Source organism: Schistocerca serialis, chromosome 2, assembly GCF_023864345.2.
Source record: "Schistocerca serialis cubense isolate TAMUIC-IGC-003099 chromosome 2, iqSchSeri2.2, whole genome shotgun sequence".
Taxonomy (NCBI): Eukaryota; Metazoa; Arthropoda; class Insecta; order Orthoptera; family Acrididae; genus Schistocerca; species Schistocerca serialis.
In genome coordinates, this window is record NC_064639.1 from 1,087,062,888 (window position 1) to 1,087,083,175 (window position 20,288).

Here is a 20,288-nt window from a genome sequence, read left to right on the forward strand (position 1 = left end):
ACCTCCCCATCACATGAACTCGGTCGATAGCAACTTGGTTCTAGGCGAGTGGCCGCGACCCAGTCTAGTATAGTACATCGCATGAGTTGATCTGCATCTACATTTACATGGTTACTCTGCAATTGACAGTAAGTGCCTGGCAGAGCATTCATCTACCCACCTTGTAGTTACTTTTCTATCATTCCACTCTCGAGCTGCACGCAGGAAGAACGAACACTTACATCTTTCCGAACGAGCTCTGATTTCTCATTTTTTATTATGATGATCATTTCTCGCTATGTAGATGAGCGCCGATAAAATATTTTACATTCTGAGGAGAATTTTGGTGATCGAAATTTCATGAGAAGGTCCTGCCGCAGTGAGAAATGCCATTTTTTTTAATGACTGACACCCCAATTCTTGTACCATATCCGTGGTACTCTCTCCCGTATTTCGCGACAATACGAAAGAAGCTGCCCTCCTTTGAACTTTTTCGATGTCCTCTGGTAATCCTATCTCATTCGGATTCCTCACATCACAGCAATACTCCAGAAGAGGGTGGACAGGCATAGTGTAAGCAATTTCTTTAGTACATACGTTACATTTTGCAGTGTCCTACAAATAAATCGTATGATCATCTGGTAACTTTACATGTCGGTAAATGATACCATAATTTGCAAAAGATCTAAGAGGGCTACTCGGATTGTCTCCTAAATCGTTTATGTAGATCAGGAACAGCGGGGAGCCCATAACATTTCGTTGGGGAACACCACCTAATACTTTTACTCGATGTCATTCCGTTGAGTTATTACGAAATCTGACCTTCCTGTCAGGAAATCAAAAATCCAGTAACATAACTGAGACGATACTCCATAGGATCGCAATTTAATTAGAAGTCGCTCGTGAGGAACGGCGTAAAACCCTTCTGGATATCTAAAGGCACGGAAACAATTTGACATCCCCAGTCAATAACACTCATTACTTCGTGAGGAAAGAGCTGGTTGAGTTTCACAAGAATGGTCTTTTTTGTATCCGCGTTGGCTATTCGCCAGTAAATGGTACACAGCAAGGTAGCCCACGGTAATACATTGCAAGGTAACTTCTTTCTGAGGCGATGCATTTAAAAAGAAAATCCTGTTGTAGAAGGGACACATTCTGACAAAGACAATAAAGTCTAATAAGGCGAGTACACCGTTTGTTATATACTTTTACGAGCTTCCAACAGGAGCGAGTTATTTACACGTACCTGTGTAGTTACCAGATTATTCTTGTCATTTCTTGCATGTTCGAGTGCTTACTAATCACAAGCTTTTATTTTAATAACATCGTGGCGTACAGTACTGCCGTTGTTATCGACCCTCGTATCGTATAGGCTTTTATTTGTTTTGGATAGTGTAGCTCAGTGTTGTTTAGACCGTTAGTGAGAGAGTACTTCGAATTCCTGCTGCTAATAAGCCGAGTACACCACTCGTTTGTTCCATATTTTTACGAGCTTCAAACAGGAGCGACTGTAGTAATGGATAGAACTGTGAGTGCTGTGTACAGATGCGAGCTGAGTTGGACATCCTTCGCTCACAGCTAGGCTGTGTTGGATTCCGTCACAGAGCTTGAGGCTGCTGCCAAGGGGCATCACTGTGGGGGATTGGAAGCGGGGAAGCTAGGGACGTCGAGCACGTCCCACGTGTCCCCCTATCGGTCCATTGCTGTGGCCGCCCCAGGTACTGCCTGCCCTTCACCTGTGGTTGAGTGGGAGATCATCCCAAAGTCTGGCAGGCAGCGAAAGACTTTCCGAGGGGCCGATCTTAGGGCCTCCCCAGTTCGTTGGACGAACAGGTTTCAGGCGTTATTGTGGCTGACGATGTCTCTGAGCCGGATGAAGTCGTCCACTCTGTTCCAGAGGAAGCTTCTCGGCACACAGAGTCTGGGAATTTACAGAGGGTTGGTTTGCTGACAGTTGGAGCTCCAACGTCAGGTGCGCATTGGGAACATGGCTGTCGAGGAGGGGAAGGAAGCCAGTGTGCACTCCGTGTGCATTCCGGGGGCAGTCATTCCGGATGTGGAAAGAGTGCTTCCGGATGCCATGAAGAGTACAGGGTTCAGCCAACTGCAGGTGGTGGCTCATGTCGGTACCAGTGATGTGTGTCGCTATGAACTGGAGGAAATTCTCTCTGGTTTTGGGCACCTAGCAGAAACGGTAAATATTGCCAGTCTTCCTTGAGAGATTAAGGCGGAGCTCACCATCTGCAGCATCTTCGATAGAACCAACTGTGGTCCTTTGGTGCAGAGCCGAGTGGAGGGTCTGAATCAGAGGCCCAGGCGGTTCCGTGACCGTGTAGGCTGCAGATACCTTGACTTGCGCCATCGGGTGGTGGGTTTCCGGGTTCCTCTTAATAGGTCAGGAGTCCACAACACGCAGGAGGCGGCTACACGGGTAGCGGGGCCTGTGTGGAAGGGACTGGGCGGTTTTTTTAGGTTAGGGGGTCTCAGAGAACCACAGAAGGGACGTCCGTCTAAAAGTGGGCAGGTAAAACACAGTAAGGTAGTTGAAGAGACGATTGGTGTTATAGCTGTAAATTGACTAGCTGAGTTGGCAAAGAACCAGAGCTCCAAGCCCTAATAGAAAGCACTGAAGCTCAAATAGTTATAGGTACAGAAAGCTGGCTAAATCCGGAATTACGTTCAGCCGAAATTTTTTCGAACGATCTAACAGTGTACAGAAAGGATAGATTAAATACAGTTGGTGGTGGAGTATTTATTGCTGTCAGAAGTAGTTTGCCTTGTAGTGAAATTGAAGTAGGTAGTTCCTGCGAAACAGCATCGGACTAAACTATTAATTGGATCGTTTTGCCGACCCCCTGACTCAGAAGATATATAGTTGCTGGATAGTTCAAAGAAAACTTGAGTCTCCTTTCAAATTGATACCCCACTCATACAATTATAGTCGATGGTGACTTCAATCTACCCTCGATATGCTGGAAAAATTATACGTTTAAAGCCGGCGGCAGGCATAAAACGTTATCCGAAATTATAGTTAATGCTTTCTCAGAAAATTATTTTGAACAATTAGTTCATGAGCCCACTCGAAGCGTAAATGGTTGCGAAAGCATACTTGACCTCTTAGCAACAAATAATCCTGGACAAATAATGAGTATCGTGACGAATACAGGGATTCGCGACCACAAGGCCTGCTGCTAGGCTGAATGCCGTAACACTTACAACCATCAAAAAGAAACGCAAAGTATATCTATTTAAAAAAGCTGATAAAAATGCTCTTAACGCCATTTTAAGAGACAGTCTTCACCCCTTCCGATCAGATCATATAAGCGTAGAAAAGTTGTGGAATGATTTCAGAGAGATACTATCGAATGTAATTGAGAGATTTATACCACATAAATTAATAAGTGATGGTACTGAGCCCCCATGGTACACAAAACGTGTCAGATCGCTGTTGCAGAAGCATCGAAAAAAGCAAGCCAAATTTAAAAGAATGCAAAATCCTCAATACCAACAAATTTTTACAGAAGTCCGAAATATAGCGCAAACTTCAGTGCGAGATGCTTTTAATAATTTCCATAACGAAACTGTCTCGAAATCTAGCAGAAAACCCAAGGAGATTCTGGTCATACATAAAGCACACCAGTGGCAAGACGCAATCAATACCTTCAGTGCGCGATAACAACGGTGAAGTCACTGATAACAGTGCCACTAAAGCAGAGTTATTAAATACTGTTTTCCGAAGCTCTTTCACCAAAGAAGAAGTAAATATTCCTGAATTCTAATCAAGAACAACAGCCAAGATGAGAAACATAGAGGTAGATATCCTCGGTGTAACAAAGCAGCTTAAATCACTTAATAAACGCAGGGCCTCCGGTCCACATTGTGTACCAGGCGGGTTCCTCTCAGAGTAAGCTGATACAGTAGCTCCATATTTAGCAATTATATACAACCACTCGCTCACAGAAAGATCCATATCTAAAGACTGGAAAATTGTTCAAGTCACTGCAATACCCAAAAAGGGAAGTAGGAGTAATCCGTCGAATTACAGGCCCACATCAAATGGTTCAAATGGCTCTGAGCACTATGGGACTTAACATCTTAGGTCATCAGTCCCCTAGAACTTAGAACTACTTAAAACTAACCAAGCTAAGGACATCACACACATCCATGCCCGAGGCAGGATTCGAACCTGCGACCGTAGCAGTCCCGCGGTTCCGGACTGCAGCGCTAGAACCGCACGACCACCGCGGCCGGCCCACATCACTAACGTCGATTTTCGGTAGGGTTTTGGAACACATACTGTATTGGAACATTATGAAGTACGTTTAATGAAACGATCTATTGACACAGTCAGCACGGATTGAGAAAATATCGCTCCTGCTAAACACAACTAGCTCTTTATACTCATGAAGTAATGAGTGCTATAGTCAGGGGATGTCAAAGTGATTCCATATTTTTAGATTTCCAGAAGGCTTTCGACACCGTTCCTCACAAGCGTCTTCTAACCAAACTGCGTGCCTATGGAATATCGACTCAGATGTGTGACTGAATTCGCGATTTCCTGTCAGAAAGGTCACAGTTCGTAGTAATAGACGGAAAGTCATCGAGTAAAACAGAAGCAATATCCGGTGTTCCCCAAGGAAGTGTTATAGTCCCTCTATTGTTCCTGTTCTATATTAACGATATAGGAGACAATCTTAGCAGCCGTCTTAGATTGTTTGCAGATAATGCTGTCATTTACCATCTTGTAAAATCATCAGATGACCCAAACGAGTTGCAAAATGATGTAGATAAGATATCTGAATGGCGCGAAAAGTGGCAATTGACCCTGAATAAAGAAAAGTGTGAAGTTATTCACATGAGTTCTAAAAGAAATCCGCTAAATTTCGGTTATGCGATAAGTCACACAAATCTTAAGGCTGTAAATTCAACTAAATACTTAATGATTACAATTACAAATAACCTAAACTGGAACGATCACATAGATAATATTGTGGGTAGAGGACTTGGAAGGTGTAACAGGTCTACTAAAGAGACTGCTTACACTACGCTTGTCCGCCCTATTCTGGAGTATTGGTGTGTGGTGTGGGATCCGCATCGTGTGGGGCTGACGGATGACATCGAAGAAGTTCAAAGAAGGGCAGCTCGTTTTGTATTATCGTGAAATAGGGGAGATAGTGCAACAGGCATGATACGTGAATTGGAGTGGCAATCGTAAAAACAAAGGCGTTTTTCGTTGCGATGGGATCTTCTCATGAAATTTCAATCACCAGTTTTCTCCTCCGATTGCGAAAACATTCTGTTAGCATCCACCTACATAGGAAGAAATGATCATCACAATAAAGTAAGAGAAATCAGTGCTCGCACGGAAAAATTTAAGTGCTCGTTTTTCCTGCGCGCCGTTCGAGAGTGGAACGGTAGAGAGACAGCTTGAAGGTGGTTCATCGAACCCTCTGCCAGGCACTTTATTGTGAATAGCAGAGTAATCACGTGGATGTAAATGTAGAAAGATCCCTAAGCTCACAAGCGTTAAAGAAAATACGAGGTCTGAAGAATTGAGTGTGGTCTTGAAAGAATTACAAGGTTGGTGTTACAAAGATTTTGAGGACATAATCAGTCCTACATCTGTTCTCGAGCAGTTTTCGAGGCCGTTAGCCAAATCAGTTGAAAGCGACCCTGCGGATGTGCGGATGTAACTGATTTACCTACAAAGTAATTCCAATTTTAATTGCAAATCTTTTTACGTTAAAACTGTCCGCGGTGTCTACAGGGTGTTACAAAAAGGTGCGGCCAAACTTTCAGGAAACATTCCTCACTCACAAATAAAGAAAAGATGTTATGTGGACATGTGTCCGGAAACGCTTAACTTCCATGTTAGAGCTCATTTTAGTTTCGTCAGTATGTACTGTACTTCCTCGATTCACCGCCAGTTGGCCCAATTGAAGGAAGGTAATGTTGACCTCGGTACTTGTTTTGACGTGCGACTCTTTGCTCTACAGTACTAGCATCAAGCACATCAGTACGTACCATCAACAGGTTAGTGTTCATCACGAACGTGGTTTTGCAGTCAGTGCAATGTTTACAAATGCGGAGTTGGCAGATGCCCATTTGATGTATGGATTAGCACGGGGCAATAGCCGTGGCGCGGTACGTTTGTATCGAGACAGATTTCCAGAACGAAGGTGTCCCGACGGGAAGACGTTCGAAGCAATTGATCGGCGTCTTAGGGAGCACGGAACATTCCAGCCTATGACTCGCGACTGGGGAAGACTCAGAACGACGAGGACACCTGCAATGGACGAGGCAATTGTTCGTGCAGTGGACGATAACCCTAATGTCAGCGTCAGAGAAGTTGCTGCTGTACAAGGTAACGTTGACCACGTCACTGTATGGAGAGTGCTAAGGGAGAACCAGTTGTTTCCGTACCATGTACAGCGTGTGCAGGCACTATCAGCAGCTTATTGGCCTCCACAGGTACACTTCTGCGAATGGTTCATCCAACAATGTGTCAATCCTCATTTCAGTGCAAATGTTCTCTCTACGGATGAGGCTTCATTCCAACGTGATGAAATTGTAAATTTTCACAATCAACATGCGTGGCCTGAGGAGAATCCGCACGCAATTGTGCTATCACGTCATCAACACAGATTTCCTGTGAACGTTTGGGCAGGCATTGTTGGTGATGTCTTGATTGGGCTCCACGTTCTTCCACCTACGCTCAATGGAGCACGTTATCATGATTTCATACGGGATACTCTACTTGTGCTGCTAGAACATGTGCCTTTACAAGTACGACACAACATGTGGTTCGTGCGCGATGGAGCTCCTGCACATTTCACTCGAAGTGTTCGTACGCTTCTCAACAACAGATTCGGTGACCAATGGATTGGTAGAGGCGGACCAATTCCATGGCCTCCATGCTCTCCTGACCTCAACCCTACTGACTTTCATTTATGGGGGCATTTGAAAGCTCTTGTCTACGCAACCCCGGTACCAAATGTAGAGACTCTTCGTGCTCGTATTGTGGACGGCTGTGATACAATACGCCATTCCCCAGGGCTGCATCAGCCCATCAGGCATTCCATGCGACGGAGGGTGGATGCATGTATCCTCGCTGACGGAGGACATTTTGAACATTTCCTGTAACAAAGTGTTTGAAGTCACGCTGGTACGTTCTGTTGCTGTGTGCTTCCATTCCATGATTAATGTGATGTGAAGAGAAGTAATAAAATGAGCTCTAACATGGAAAGTAAGCGTTTCCGGACACATGTCCACATAACATTTTTTCTTTCTTTGTGTGTGAGGAATGTTCCTGAAAGTTTGGCCGTACCTTTTTGTAACACCCTGTATAGTGCTTTCCCCACGTAGAGTTTCCAAGTCTTCATAATGAGCTTGCTAAAGTGCTATAATACACTCCTGGAAATGGAAAAAAGAACACATTGACACCGGTGTGTCAGACCCACCATACTTTCTCCGGACACTGCGAGAGAGCTGTACAAGCAATGATCACACGCACGGCACAGCGGACACACCAGGAACCGAGGTGTTGGCCGTCGAATGGCGCTAGCTGCGCAGCATTTGTGCACCGCCGCCGTCAGTGTCAGCCAGTTTGCCGTGGCATACGGAGCTCCATCGCAGTCTTTAACACTGGTAGCATGCCGCGACAGCGTGGACGTGAACCGTATGTGCAGTTGACGGACTTTGAGCGAGGGCGTATAGTGGGCATGCGGGAGGCCGGGTGGATGTACCGCCGAATTGCTCAACACGTGGGGCGTGAGGTCTCCACAGTACATCGATGTTGTCGCCAGTGGTCGGCGGAAGGTGCACGTGCCCGTCGACCTGGGACCGGACCGCAGCGACGCACGGATGCACGCCAAGACCGTAGGATCCTACACAGTGCCGTAGGGGACCGCACCGCCACTTCCCAGCAAATTAGGGACGCTGTTGCTCCTGGGGTATCGGCGAGGACCATTCGCAACCGTCTCCATGAACCTGGGCTACGGTCCCGCACACCGTTAGGCCGTCTTCCGCTCATGCCCCAACATCGTGCAGCCCGCCTCCAGTGGTGTCGCGACAGGCGTGAATGGAGGGACGAATGGAGACGTGTCGTCTTCAGCGATGAGAGTCGCTTCTGCCTTGGTGCCAATGATGGTCGTATGCGTGTTTGGCGCCGTGCAGGTGAGCGCCACAATCAGGACTGCATACGACCGAGGCACACAGGGCCAACTCCCGGCATCATGGTGTGGGGAGCGATCTCCTACACTGGCCGTACACCACTGGTGATCGTCGAGGGGACACTGAATAGTGCACGGTACATCCAAACCGTCATCGAACCCATCGTTCTACCATTCCTAGACCGGCAAGGGAACTTGCTGTTCCAACAGGACAATGCACGTCCGCATGTATCCCGTGCCACCCAACGTGCTCTAGAAGGTGTAAGTCAACTACCCTGGCCAGCAAGATCTCCGGATCTGTCCCCCATTGAGCATGTTTGGGACTGGATGAAGCGTCGTCTCACGCGGTCTGCACGTCCAGCACGAACGCTGGTCCAACTGAGGCGCCAGGTGGAAATGGCATGGCAAGCCGTTCCACAGGACTACATCCAGCATCTCTACGATCGTCTCCATGGGAGAATAGCAGCCTGCATTGCTGCGAAAGGTGGATATACACTGTACTAGTGCCGACATTGTGCATGCTCTGTTGCCTGTGTCTATGTGCCTGTGGTTCTGTCAGTGTGATCATGTGATGTATCTGACCCCAGGAATGTGTCAATAAAGTTTCCCCTTCCTGGGACAATGAATTCACGGTGTTCTTATTTCAATTTCCAGGAGTGTATTTCGATGGGTATATTTGTGTGAAAGACCTTTTTTCGACTATGAATCTAAATAAGTCACAATTACTTGATTACTTGATCGTAAAGTTGTCTGCGTCTCTCTATATGCTGGCAGTTTGTGCCAGACAGAAATTATGTCTTCAACGTTCTCTCTGCCCTCACGTCGCGCTCGGGCATTGTCGAAAGAAATGCCTGGTTCTGGGAGGGGGGGAGGGGGGGGGGGAATGAGGCAGCGAGGCTGAGTGCTTTGCACTCGTGCCCGGTAACGGTCTGTGAGACAAAATATTGCCGTCCTTGTTTTAAAGCAACCGCGGTTAACAAATGGTCGGATCACAAATAGCTCACTTTGACAAGCAAAAATAAACCTTGTGCACAGAATGGAAAATGCAGTGAGAAATTTTTCTTTTATTATACAACGCTTGATTGCTATCATCGACACTGATCTGCTGCTGGTTAGTAACTTATACATAAATGAAGGTCATTACAGATACAGATACCTTGAATACTAACTCCGATCGATGTTATAATAGTAGTCATTGTTTGTATACAGTAATCAGTAGGTCCGAATAAATTCTGGTTATTAAATACTGAGTAACTTTTTTTTTTGTAGTTCTAAATTGCAAACTTTTGTTCCAGGAATCTCAAAATGTGTTACTTGACATAGCGAACAGAATATATCTTCGGACTGGTTCAGAAATCAAGAATGAATTCAAGAAAACTGCTGACAGGTTCCTTGCTGGAGTGGAGCAGATTAACTTTGCCGAATCAGAACAGGCCAGGAAAACAATTAACAACTGGATTGAAAATAAAACTAATGGAAAGATAAAAGATATAATTAAGGAGGGTAATGGAGCTTTTTTAAAATCGTATTTTTATAAATTATTTTACTTTTACTGTTTGCCTATTTAAGTGGAGGTGATAAAGACCTAACAATACCTCTCACCTAGGAAACCAAAAGAAAATGAATCCATTCATTAGCGGATGTTTTGTAGTTTCATTACTACATTGTTCCTTGTAGTCGTGTAATGCATTCTAAATGCCTCCTCGTATTCTTGCGATAGCAGAAGCTTCTAAAATCAGCTTTGATAAGTGCTGAAATGTTATTACGGGGATTAAATTAAATGTGTTATAGCTCTAAGTATGGCACAAGAGGAATGTACGGCACCAAAATACTATCCTGGAAAGAGACTCTAGCCCAGATGCCAACATTTCGAGGCCAGTGTGCTACTGCTACCACTACACACACACACACACACACACACACACATATATATATATATATATATATATATATATATATATATATATATATATATAAATTTCTAGCCATAAAGATCCAGCCCCATCTAGTACTAGTCGCTCAAGTGCACAACTGTCGTTAATATAATTGCGCCGGCCGGAGTGGCAGTGCGGTTCTAGGCGCTACAGTCTGGAACCGCGAGACTGCTACGGTCGCAGGTTCGAATCCTGCCTCGGGCATGGATGTGTGTGATGTCCTTAGGTTAGTTAGGTTTAAGTAGTTCTAAGTTCCAGGGGACTGATGACCACAGCAGTTAAGTCCCACAGTGCTCAGAGCCGTTTTTAATATAATTGCTGTGGAGTCGTTTCTTTGTCGAGGGTTGCAGGTCTAAGTATTCATCTGATGTTTCAGATTATACTGAGCAATAAAAAACAGACAACAAATTTGTCTATTTGCTCGGCTTTCAGTATGATTTTTTGGAGTGTTGTGCCAAGTGCCATCTGAAGCTGTCCGGTCCAAACGACTTAACTAAATAAAAACTGTGGTAGCTTTTTTTTTTCAAGCGTAGGCGTATGACGTCAGTCTTGTGCCGTGTACCGAGCCTTACGTCAGAGGCACGAACTCTCTTTTGAACCAAATTATCATTTTTATAATTTCTAGTCACGCTGAAGACCAAATTTCGATGTGAGTCAGTCGATCAGAAAGGAAATCAGGGCGCCTAACAGACTGCCAGTACTTTTCACATTCAAATCGTGTTTACAATACACTGACGGAAAAAAGTGCATCACCAAGAAGGAATGGTGTGAAATAAACGGAAGTTGGTAGATGTGTTTCTACACCTGAAAGATGACGTCCATTCAAAATTCGCTAGTACCGTCATTATGAGGGTGAAAATCAGGTCTGTTTTAAACACGGGCTGTGAAGGTCCCGAACGTTAGTTACCTTTGAGATTGAACGTAGTGAATTAATGTTAGTTAATAATGACTTTAAAATGACGAAGAAACAATAAGCAACACCTCACTGAGTTTGTACGAGATTGTGTACTTCCAACATTCTGCGTGGTGTCTGTTTGTTCTAAGTCGTGTCTCCCTGCGACTTTCGCGCAACGACGCTCTGAGCGTGTTTTTTAGGGAATTGACTAGTTTGAACCTGGGACCTGTTGCTGGTAAGGAGACGCCAGACCACACATGGCATGTAGAGTTCAGAAGAGTTCAGTGAGACTAGCGATGATATAATCAAATACTTAATGATTTCAGCGTCAGCTCCACTGCACTCCCTGTAAAAGAATCTTAATACTAACTAAATTTAGTGGAAGGGGTTCAAGGCTTTCCTATTTTTAGTTAGCTGGTAGAATAACGTCGAAAAAGTAGTTAAATTTACCATTGGAATTTTTATTCTACTCACAAAACATTGTTTATAAATTGCACTATTGATAAAAGGAAATATTTTAATACAGGATGATAAAAACCGACTGCGTTCAACAAAAATGTGAACGAATATTCCCTGAATGGGTTTCCAAGTTCTACAATAGACCGAAGGATGACCTATGCCATATCACATCTATAATCTAGATTTAAGTTAAGTTTCATAAAAGAGAAAACTATCAACATGGTCTACAGTGACCCTCAATTATCTTTAATTACTTATTTACACTTGTCATAAATTACAGTGGCTGATGTGGCTTCTCAATAATTATATAACAGAAAAATCATCGCGTTCCAGATTTTAACTTCTAGTAGCAAATGTGAATACCACAAAGTTTAATTGACGATCGACACTAGTATTACGTAAAAAGGGGATGTAACAGACTTCTGCAGTTCTGAGTGAAGCCTTATGGCGGCACCGCGTGTGTTCATTACCTTGTCAGTGTTTAGGCAGCGTCAGGAGACGGCGGGCGGCGCAGCTCCACGCACCTCGCCGTCTCGGAAGCAACTCTCTCCTAACTTCTCCTAACTACAATTTACCGAAGTTGGTTTAAAAAAAGCTGTCTGGCTGTGTATTCAACTGACCAATCAGGGTCTCAATGTTAACCTTAAGCTCTGCCTACAAAACTTCTGTCTATCCAATGAGAAACATTATACTTTCCGTGGTGGAGCAATGTTTTTAACGTTTGCAATGTAACAGAGACGCGTATAGTCTCACGCTAAAACTTTCAGCTGGTGTGGTTCTTTTAGTGTTATCGTAAGATCTATACTGTTTTTCTGGAGGGCTCTATCCTTTAACATGGGCTGGGGGGTGGTCCTGGCGGTCGGATGGCGACGTGAGTGTGCGTCCCTTATCGTAGGGCCTCCTAGCCTACACGACTCTGCTCTCGGCTTCTGTTCTCGTTTCTTCCCTCGGAACTGCGTCTGTTTCACAGTGGGAAGATATGACATGCATTTAGACGTTCTTGTGTTAGTCTGTGGTATTCCATTTGCTCACTCGTTGATCGTATTACTTTGGTTAATTTAATGTCAGGATTTATTCGGAGCTATGTGACATACTGCCGGAATTGCTATCATGTCAGGGTTTTCATCGAAGGTGTTGGATTTGCCTGACACCTTACATACTAGATATATGAGAAGCTTGATGTCCCTTCTGCGACACTGCAGAAAGACTTTGCATGAATGTAGCCACTATACGTAACTACTGGCAGCAATAGTCATGAGAATGTACGGTCGCTAGAAGGCCGGGCTCCGGACAATCACGTGGCACTACCGAGAGGGTAGACTTATCGTGTTCAGCGTATGGCTCTGGCGATTGGTAATGCATCTGCAGCAGCAATTTGAGCACCAGTTGGCACCACAGTGACACAACGAACTGTTACTAATCGGTTACTTCAAGGACAGCTGTAAGCCAGATACCTTATAGCATGCATTCCACTGATACCAAACAACCGCCATTTGTGACTTCAGTGGTTCCAAGCGAGAGCTCATTGGAGGTCAGGGTGCAGGATTGTTGTGTTTTCTGATGAAAGATGGTTCTGCCTCGGTGCCAGTGATGGCCGTGTGTTGGGTAGAAGGAGATCAGTTAAGCGCCTGCAACCAACCTGTGTGCATGGTAGACACACTGGACCTACAACTGAAGTTACGGTCTGGGGTGTGATTTTATATGACAGCAGGAGTCCTCTCGTGGTTATCCCACACACTCTGACCTCAACTATGTACTTCAGTCTGGCGATTCGATCTGTCGTGCTGCTATTCATGAACAGCATTCCAGGGGATGTTTTCCAACTTACTGCTGCTGCGACCCAACATTTTCTACAGACTAAGAACATATTACACTACTGGCCATTAAAATTGCTACACCACGAAGATGACGTGCTACAGACGCGAAATTTAACCGACAGGAAGAAGATGCTGTGATATGCAAATGAATCGCTTTTCAGAGAATTCACACAAGGCTGGCACCGGTGGCGACACCTACAGCGTCCTGACATGAGGAAAGTTTCCAACCGATTTCTGATACACAAAGAGCAGTTGACCGGCGTTGCCTGGTGAAATGTTGTTGTGATGCCTCGTGTAAGGATAAATGCGTACCATCAAGTTTCCGACTTTGATAGATGTCGGATTGTAACCTATCGCGATTGCGATTTATCGTATCGCAACAGAGCTGCTCGCGTTGGTCGAGATCCAATGACTGTTAGCAGAATATGGAATCGGTGGGTTCAGGAGGGTAATACGGAACGCCGTGCTGGATCCCAACGGCCTCGTATCACTAGCAGTCGAGATGACATGCATCTTATCCGCATGGCTGTAACGTATCGTGCAGCCGCGTCTCGATCCCTGAGTCAACAGATGGGGACGTTTGTAAGACAACAACCATCTGCACGAACAGTTCGACGACGTTTGCAGCACCATGGACTATTAGCTCGGAGACCATGGCTGTGGTTACCCTTGCCGCTGCATCACAGACAGGAGCGCCTGTGATGCTGTACTCAACGACGAACCTGGGTGCACGAATGGCGATACGTCATTGTTTTGGATGAATCCAGGTTCTGTTTACAGCTTCATGATGGTCGCATCCGTGTTTGGCGATATCGCGGCGAACGCACATTGGAAGCGTGTATTCGTCATCGCCATACTGGCGTATCACCCGCCGTAATAGTATGGGGTGCCATTGGTTACACGTCTCGGTCACCTCTTGTTCGCGCTGACGACACTTTGAAGACAGCGGACGTTACATTTGAGATGCGTTACTACCCGTGGCTCTACCTTTCATTCGATTCCTGCGAAACCCTACATTTCAGCAGGATAATGCACGTCCACATTTCTGGATACAGAAAGTGTTCGACTGCTGCCCTGGCCAGCACATTCTCCAGATCTCTCACCAGTTTAAAACGTCTGGTCAATGGTGGCCGAGCACCAATACGCCAGTCACTACTCTTGATGAACTGTGGTATCGTGTTGAAGCTGCATGGGCAGCTGTACCTGTACACGCCATCCAAGCTCTGTTTGGCTCAATGCCCAGGCGTATCAAGGCCGTTATTAAGGCCAGAGGTGGTTGTTGTGGGTACTGATTTTTCAGGATGTATGCACCCAAATTGCGTGAAAATGTAATCATATGTCATTTCTGGTATAATATATTTGTCCAATGAATACCCGTTTATCATCTGCATTTCTTCTTGGTGTAGCAATATTAATGGCCAGTAGTGTACCTTGGTTTGCTCCAATCGGGCATGTATGGGAAATCATTTGACAATTCCAGCGTCATCCACAAACAGCATTAACGATCTCCTTATTGACGGAGTAAGTGAATGTGCAACAGGCACGAAACTTCGTTCCACAATCTGAAATCTGGCACCTGTACGACACAATGTACCAGGGTAAGTCAATTATTATCCGCAATTTAGTTATATTTTTGTTTAGTTTGGTAGTACTGTCGTTTTATTTTGATGACGCATGCTTTATTTATTTGTTGTTATATGTTGGCAATACTCAAGCTGATAGGTTAGTTTCGTTATCACTGCCGTGCTATTAATAATGGCTGCTCCGCTGTCTATTTGCACCAAAGAAGAGCAACGTTCAGTGATACGTTTTTTGTGGTCGGAATGCGTATCAGGGGCCGAAATTCATCGAAGACTTTCTGTACAATACGGGAACAGTGTTTTGCCACAACGGAGTGTCTACGAATGGATTGAAAAATTCCAAAATGGTTGCACAAGTGTTACGCACGATGAAGGAGCCGGACGACCGTTTACCGCCACAAATGAAGAAACCATTAAGCGTTCACGTGAAATGATTCTCTTAGACAGACGATTAACTATTGACGATGTGGCACATCGTCTGCAAATTAGTCACGGTTCTGCCTACGAAATCATCCTCAAGAGACTTGGGTTTCATAAAGTTTTTGCAAGATGGATTCCAAAACAAATCACACGGTTGCATAAACAAACGCGCTTGGACATCTGCAAAAAAAACATTTGGGTCGATATGGTAACGAAGGGGACAACTTCCTAGACAGGATCAGTAATGGTGACGAAACGTGGATCCATCATTACTAGCCGGAGAGTAAACGGCAGAGTATGGAATGGAATCGTCCAAATTCCCCATGGAAGAAAAAGTTCAAGACCGAACCGTCCACAGGAGAACTGATGCTTACGGTTTTTTGGGACGCACAAGGTGCAGTACTGGAACATCGTGGGGAAAGGGGCACAACAATAAACAGTGTACGCTACAGTGAGATGCTTACTGCCAGGCTAAAGCCTGCAATTCGAAGCAAACGCCGAGGTTTGCTGTGAAAAGGGGTGCTGTTGCACGACAATGTCCGTCCTCATACTGCTGCCCACACTGCTGAAACGCTCGAGAAACTCAAGTTTGAAGTACTGGATCATCCTCCAAATAGTCCCGATCTTGCCGCTTCTGACTATCACTCGTTTGGTCCACTGAAACAGGCATTAAGGGGTCGTCGATTTGCCTCGGACGAAGCAGTGAAAGATGTGGTGCATTCGTGGCTCGCAGCTCAACCGAGAACCTTCTTTTGAGAGGGCATCAGGAAGCTTGTACAATGATGGACCAAATGCGTTGAAACACAAGGAGACCATGTCGAAAAATGATGTTCTTGTAAGTTTCCTATTTGATCAGAATAAAATTTTATAACTACTTTGCGGATAATAATTAACTTGCCCTCGAATGCACGGAGCATTCTGGCAGCTACAATGGTTGTTAGCGTACCAGCGTTTCACATTTGTTATAGCTTATTTCGCACTTACATTAAGCCGTGAACTTGGAACGTTAATCACTTAAATTTATTTCGGAAATTTCATTACTCTACATTAATTATTTATTGGTGTTGGGATTTTTTCCGTCGGTGTATATTGATTTAAACGAATTGATTGGAGGATAGAAGGCTTAAAACTACAGAAGTACGGAAATCAGTACAGGAAGGTCAAATCAAAAACCGAGAGGAATGTCTCTGTATGTCCATCTTTACACAGATGGTTGCGGGACCTCGGCTGTTCAATACAGAATGTCGAACCAAAACACTTTTCAGCCTTCTAAATTTCCAGTTGTTATCGTACTGACCAACGAGTTTCGGCCTCTGACCGACATGTAGGTAGATTCCCACCTCTAGTCCAGTCAAAATAGGGGCCAGAATTCATTGACTGGTATCCGTAGATTTTTGACATAGCGATCCCTTCGAACGCTGTGTCAAAAACCCACGTACAACAGTCATTGAATGCTAGCCCTCATTTTGATTGGACCAGTGGTGGGCATCCGCCTACATGTCGGTCAGAGGGCCTGAAGATGGTGTAATACGAGGTCTGTTCAAAAAATTGCGGAACTCTACGCTTTTTATTGTGCACAGCCTCCATCGAAGTACTCTCCTGCACAATTGATGCACCGCTCCCAACTCCGTTTCCACTTCCTGAAGCAGTCTTGGAACGCCTCTTGGTGGATCGCAAGAAGCATAGTCTACGAATCTTCTCTTATCTCGTCTACCATTGTAAATCTTCGTTCTTTCAGCGGATTTTTCACCGTTGGAAATAAAAAAAAAGAAAGTCCGCAGGGGCGAGTTCTGGATGATGAGGCAGCACATTGATTTCATCTTTTGTGCAGTAGTCACCTACCAACAGGGATGAATGTGCGAGTGTGTTATAGTGAGGCAAGAGGCATTAGTTGTCTCGCTACATTTCAGGCAGTTTCCTTCTCACATTTTCTCGCAGGCGTCGCAACACGTCCCGATAGTACCACAGATTAACAATTTTTCCTGTGGCACGAATTCATGATGAACTAATCCTTCAGAGTCAAAGAAAACTATCAGCATGGCTTTGACATCTGACCTGACGAGCTCTTTTGGTCTTGGAGAACCTTTCCCGACTCACTGTGTAGACTGAACCTTGGTCTCATCGTCATAGCCGTTGACCCACGTCTCATCATCAGTTATGGTTCTCTTAAGGAACTTCTCGTTCTCATTTGCGCGAACCAAAACTTCTTCACAGATTCCCAGGCAACGGTCTTTCTGGTCTTGACTCATGAGCAATGGGACGAACTTGGCGGCAACACAATGCATTCCAAGATGCCGTGTCAGGATTTCATGACGTGATCGAAATGAATTGTTACATTCTTCTGCACTGTTTCGGACAATGAGTCTTCGTACCGGTACGCACAGTTTCATTGAAGTTCATGACATGAGCGTTGAAGACGTCGAAGGGACTCCTGAAGGAGAGTCATCTTTAAATTCTGTCCGGGCATTTTTGGACTGTGTGAACCATTCGTAAAACCGAATACTGCTTGAGCACTCATCATTGTAGCCGTCCTACATTATTTGGTGTGTCTCTATAAAGGTTTTCTTGCGTTTCATGAAAAATTAATTCAGACGCGTTGCTCTTGTAACTCTGCCATGTCGAAATTGGCAAACTCGGCACTGAAAAATAACTAACAGACATACAACGATGAAACTTCCGGCAGTTATACATTAAGCACAGGTGTGTGCAGGGATGCCAAACACATTTCGCTTCAACACACCACTGGCGCGAAATTACGAATGTTCCGGAATTTTTTGAACAGATCTCGTACATCGCTAAAACTGGTTGCACAATAAAGTAACAATTGGAAATTTAGATGGCTGAAAGGCGTTTACAGTCTACATTCCAATCCGAATTTATGACCGAGCGGTTCTAGGCGCTTCAGTCTGGAACCACGCGACCGCTACGTCGCAGGTTCGAATCTTGCCTCGGGCATGGATGTGTGTGACGTTCATAGGTTAGTTAGTTTTAAGTAGATCTAAGTTCTAGGGGACTGATGACCTCAGATGTTTAAGTCCCATAGTACTCAGAGCCATTTTTTTTACCCGAATTTGGTTGACACACATATCCCTAAATATTGGATTTAATTGACAGACTACAACTCTCGACTCAGATTTTTTTGAGACATTTCGTAAGTCATCTATGCATTTGTATTGGTGTTTTAATCAGTTAATATTAATCATATATCGTCTCTTAGTTGGAGTTATTTATTGGTACTGTGGTTTTTCAACTTCGTCTATTGCTTGTGATACCTCAATAGCTTTAAAATCCTTTTCAAATAATGTGTCGACAAATAAGATGAGGGAGTGGAAAAGCTCATGAAAGCTGCCCGCCACAAAATATTTTATGCCACCGCAAGTGATCGGTGATTCTCCTTTCCAGCCGCGCGGGATTAGCCGAGCGGTCTAAGGGCGCTGCAGTCATGGACTGTGCGGCTGGTCCCGGCGGAGGTTCGAGTCCTCCGTCGGGCATGGGTGTGTGTGTTTGTCCCTAGGATAATTTAGATTACGTAATGTGTAAGCTTAGGGACTGATGACCTGAGCAGTTAAGTCCCATAAGATTTCACAGACATTTGAACATTTCTCCTTTCCAATAAATATTAGTAATGGAGGAAGACGGTGGAAAATGGAGCTGGGCTGGTCGAATGACGTGATACATCAGGTGTTCAGGTCGTCCCATGCTACGAGTATGCACAATATGAATGGCGCGTAGTCAGAAGAGAAAACATGTTCCGGGTTTCCTGCAGACAAGGTTCTGGAGCATCACACCGTGCGAGGGAATGTGTGCTGCAATTGGAAACGTACTCGAAAGTAGAAATACATGTAGCAGTACGATTCTTGTTGGCAAAACGTCTAAACTGCACACAAAATCGTCGTGAAATTCTGGTGGTACAGGGACCAAATGCTATCATTCGCTTTCAGCCGCAGTGAAATGGCGCTAACGCTTTGTCTTAGGCCGAAGGAACGTGGGTGCTGCTGATCGAAAAGCAAGGACAAAAAAGAAAGGCCGCCGACATCGTCCACAAACGACAATGCCTAGTAAATGTTTCAGGACAGAGAAAAAAAGAATTTTCAACGCTGAGGACCTTCACATAGCTGTTCTCGAATGGTTTCCCAACCAAGCCGCGGATTTCTATCGTCAAGGAAATGAGCTATTGGTGGACTGTTACGATCTGCGTTGAAAGAGACTTGGTGACTATGTTGCAAATCATTGAAATGTATCAGAGTCACTCTGAAGCGTAATTCATCATTCAATAATGTATGTAACTTAGTTTTAGAAATCCCCTGGTAGACCAATAAATGTGAGTTGATATAGAAGACATAGGGTATCCAGTATTAGAGGCGGAGTTTGCAACACCTGCATCAGGTAATGTTGTGTACATAGTTCCACGTAGTCAGCGCGTACACAACTTTCCCACTAGAGCGCGCCCCGCTAAGCACAACAGCGCAGGCGCAGCATTCGTCCGCCTCCGCACTACGAGATGGCGCTGCCTTAGAGACGGACCAAATTCTGCTTCCGCCAATCCGCGTATTAATATGTCACGCAGCCAATGAGATTGCTGCTAACGTAGAACCTTTTCTCCTCGCGGATCGCACTCGCGCAGTGATACCTGAACGCTCGAGTTATTATAACGAGTGTACAGATCTCCGATTAGTCAGTCTGCGTCAGTCTGTACCAGTCTGCATTAGTCTGTACCAGTCTATAGTCAAGTTTCAGTCTGCGCCTAATAAGATTATCATTTTCCTGTACATTGCCATGAACATAAATGTATAGACATTTTGTCAAGTATCAGAGATACAGGAGAATAAGATTAACGTACCAAGACCAAAGGAACTTCAGATTGTCAATTGTAAATAGCATCCAGAATCAAGTTAAGTAAGGTTTATGATTGTTATTATTTTAATAAATGTGTGTGAAAATTAATCAAGTTCTGTTTAAAGTTGGTCACCGTCAATCTGCTACTCTAAGCGTGCAAGTGGCATTTCTATCGTCTGACCTAACGGCAGAAGATA

At 44.7% G+C, this 20,288-nt stretch overlaps 1 protein-coding gene across 4 annotated transcripts in view; it reads left to right on the plus strand.

Moving 5' to 3' along the window:
- LOC126458530 (leukocyte elastase inhibitor-like) overlaps positions 1–20,288 on the plus strand; it is a 142,281-nt gene that overhangs the window by 45,679 nt on the left and 76,314 nt on the right. For all 4 annotated transcript variants that reach the window (XM_050095634.1, XM_050095635.1, XM_050095636.1 and 1 more), the window contains exon 4: positions 9,446–9,653. In XM_050095634.1, the coding sequence (XP_049951591.1) occupies positions 9,446–9,653 (208 nt within the window). The remainder of the gene's footprint in view (positions 1–9,445; positions 9,654–20,288) is intronic.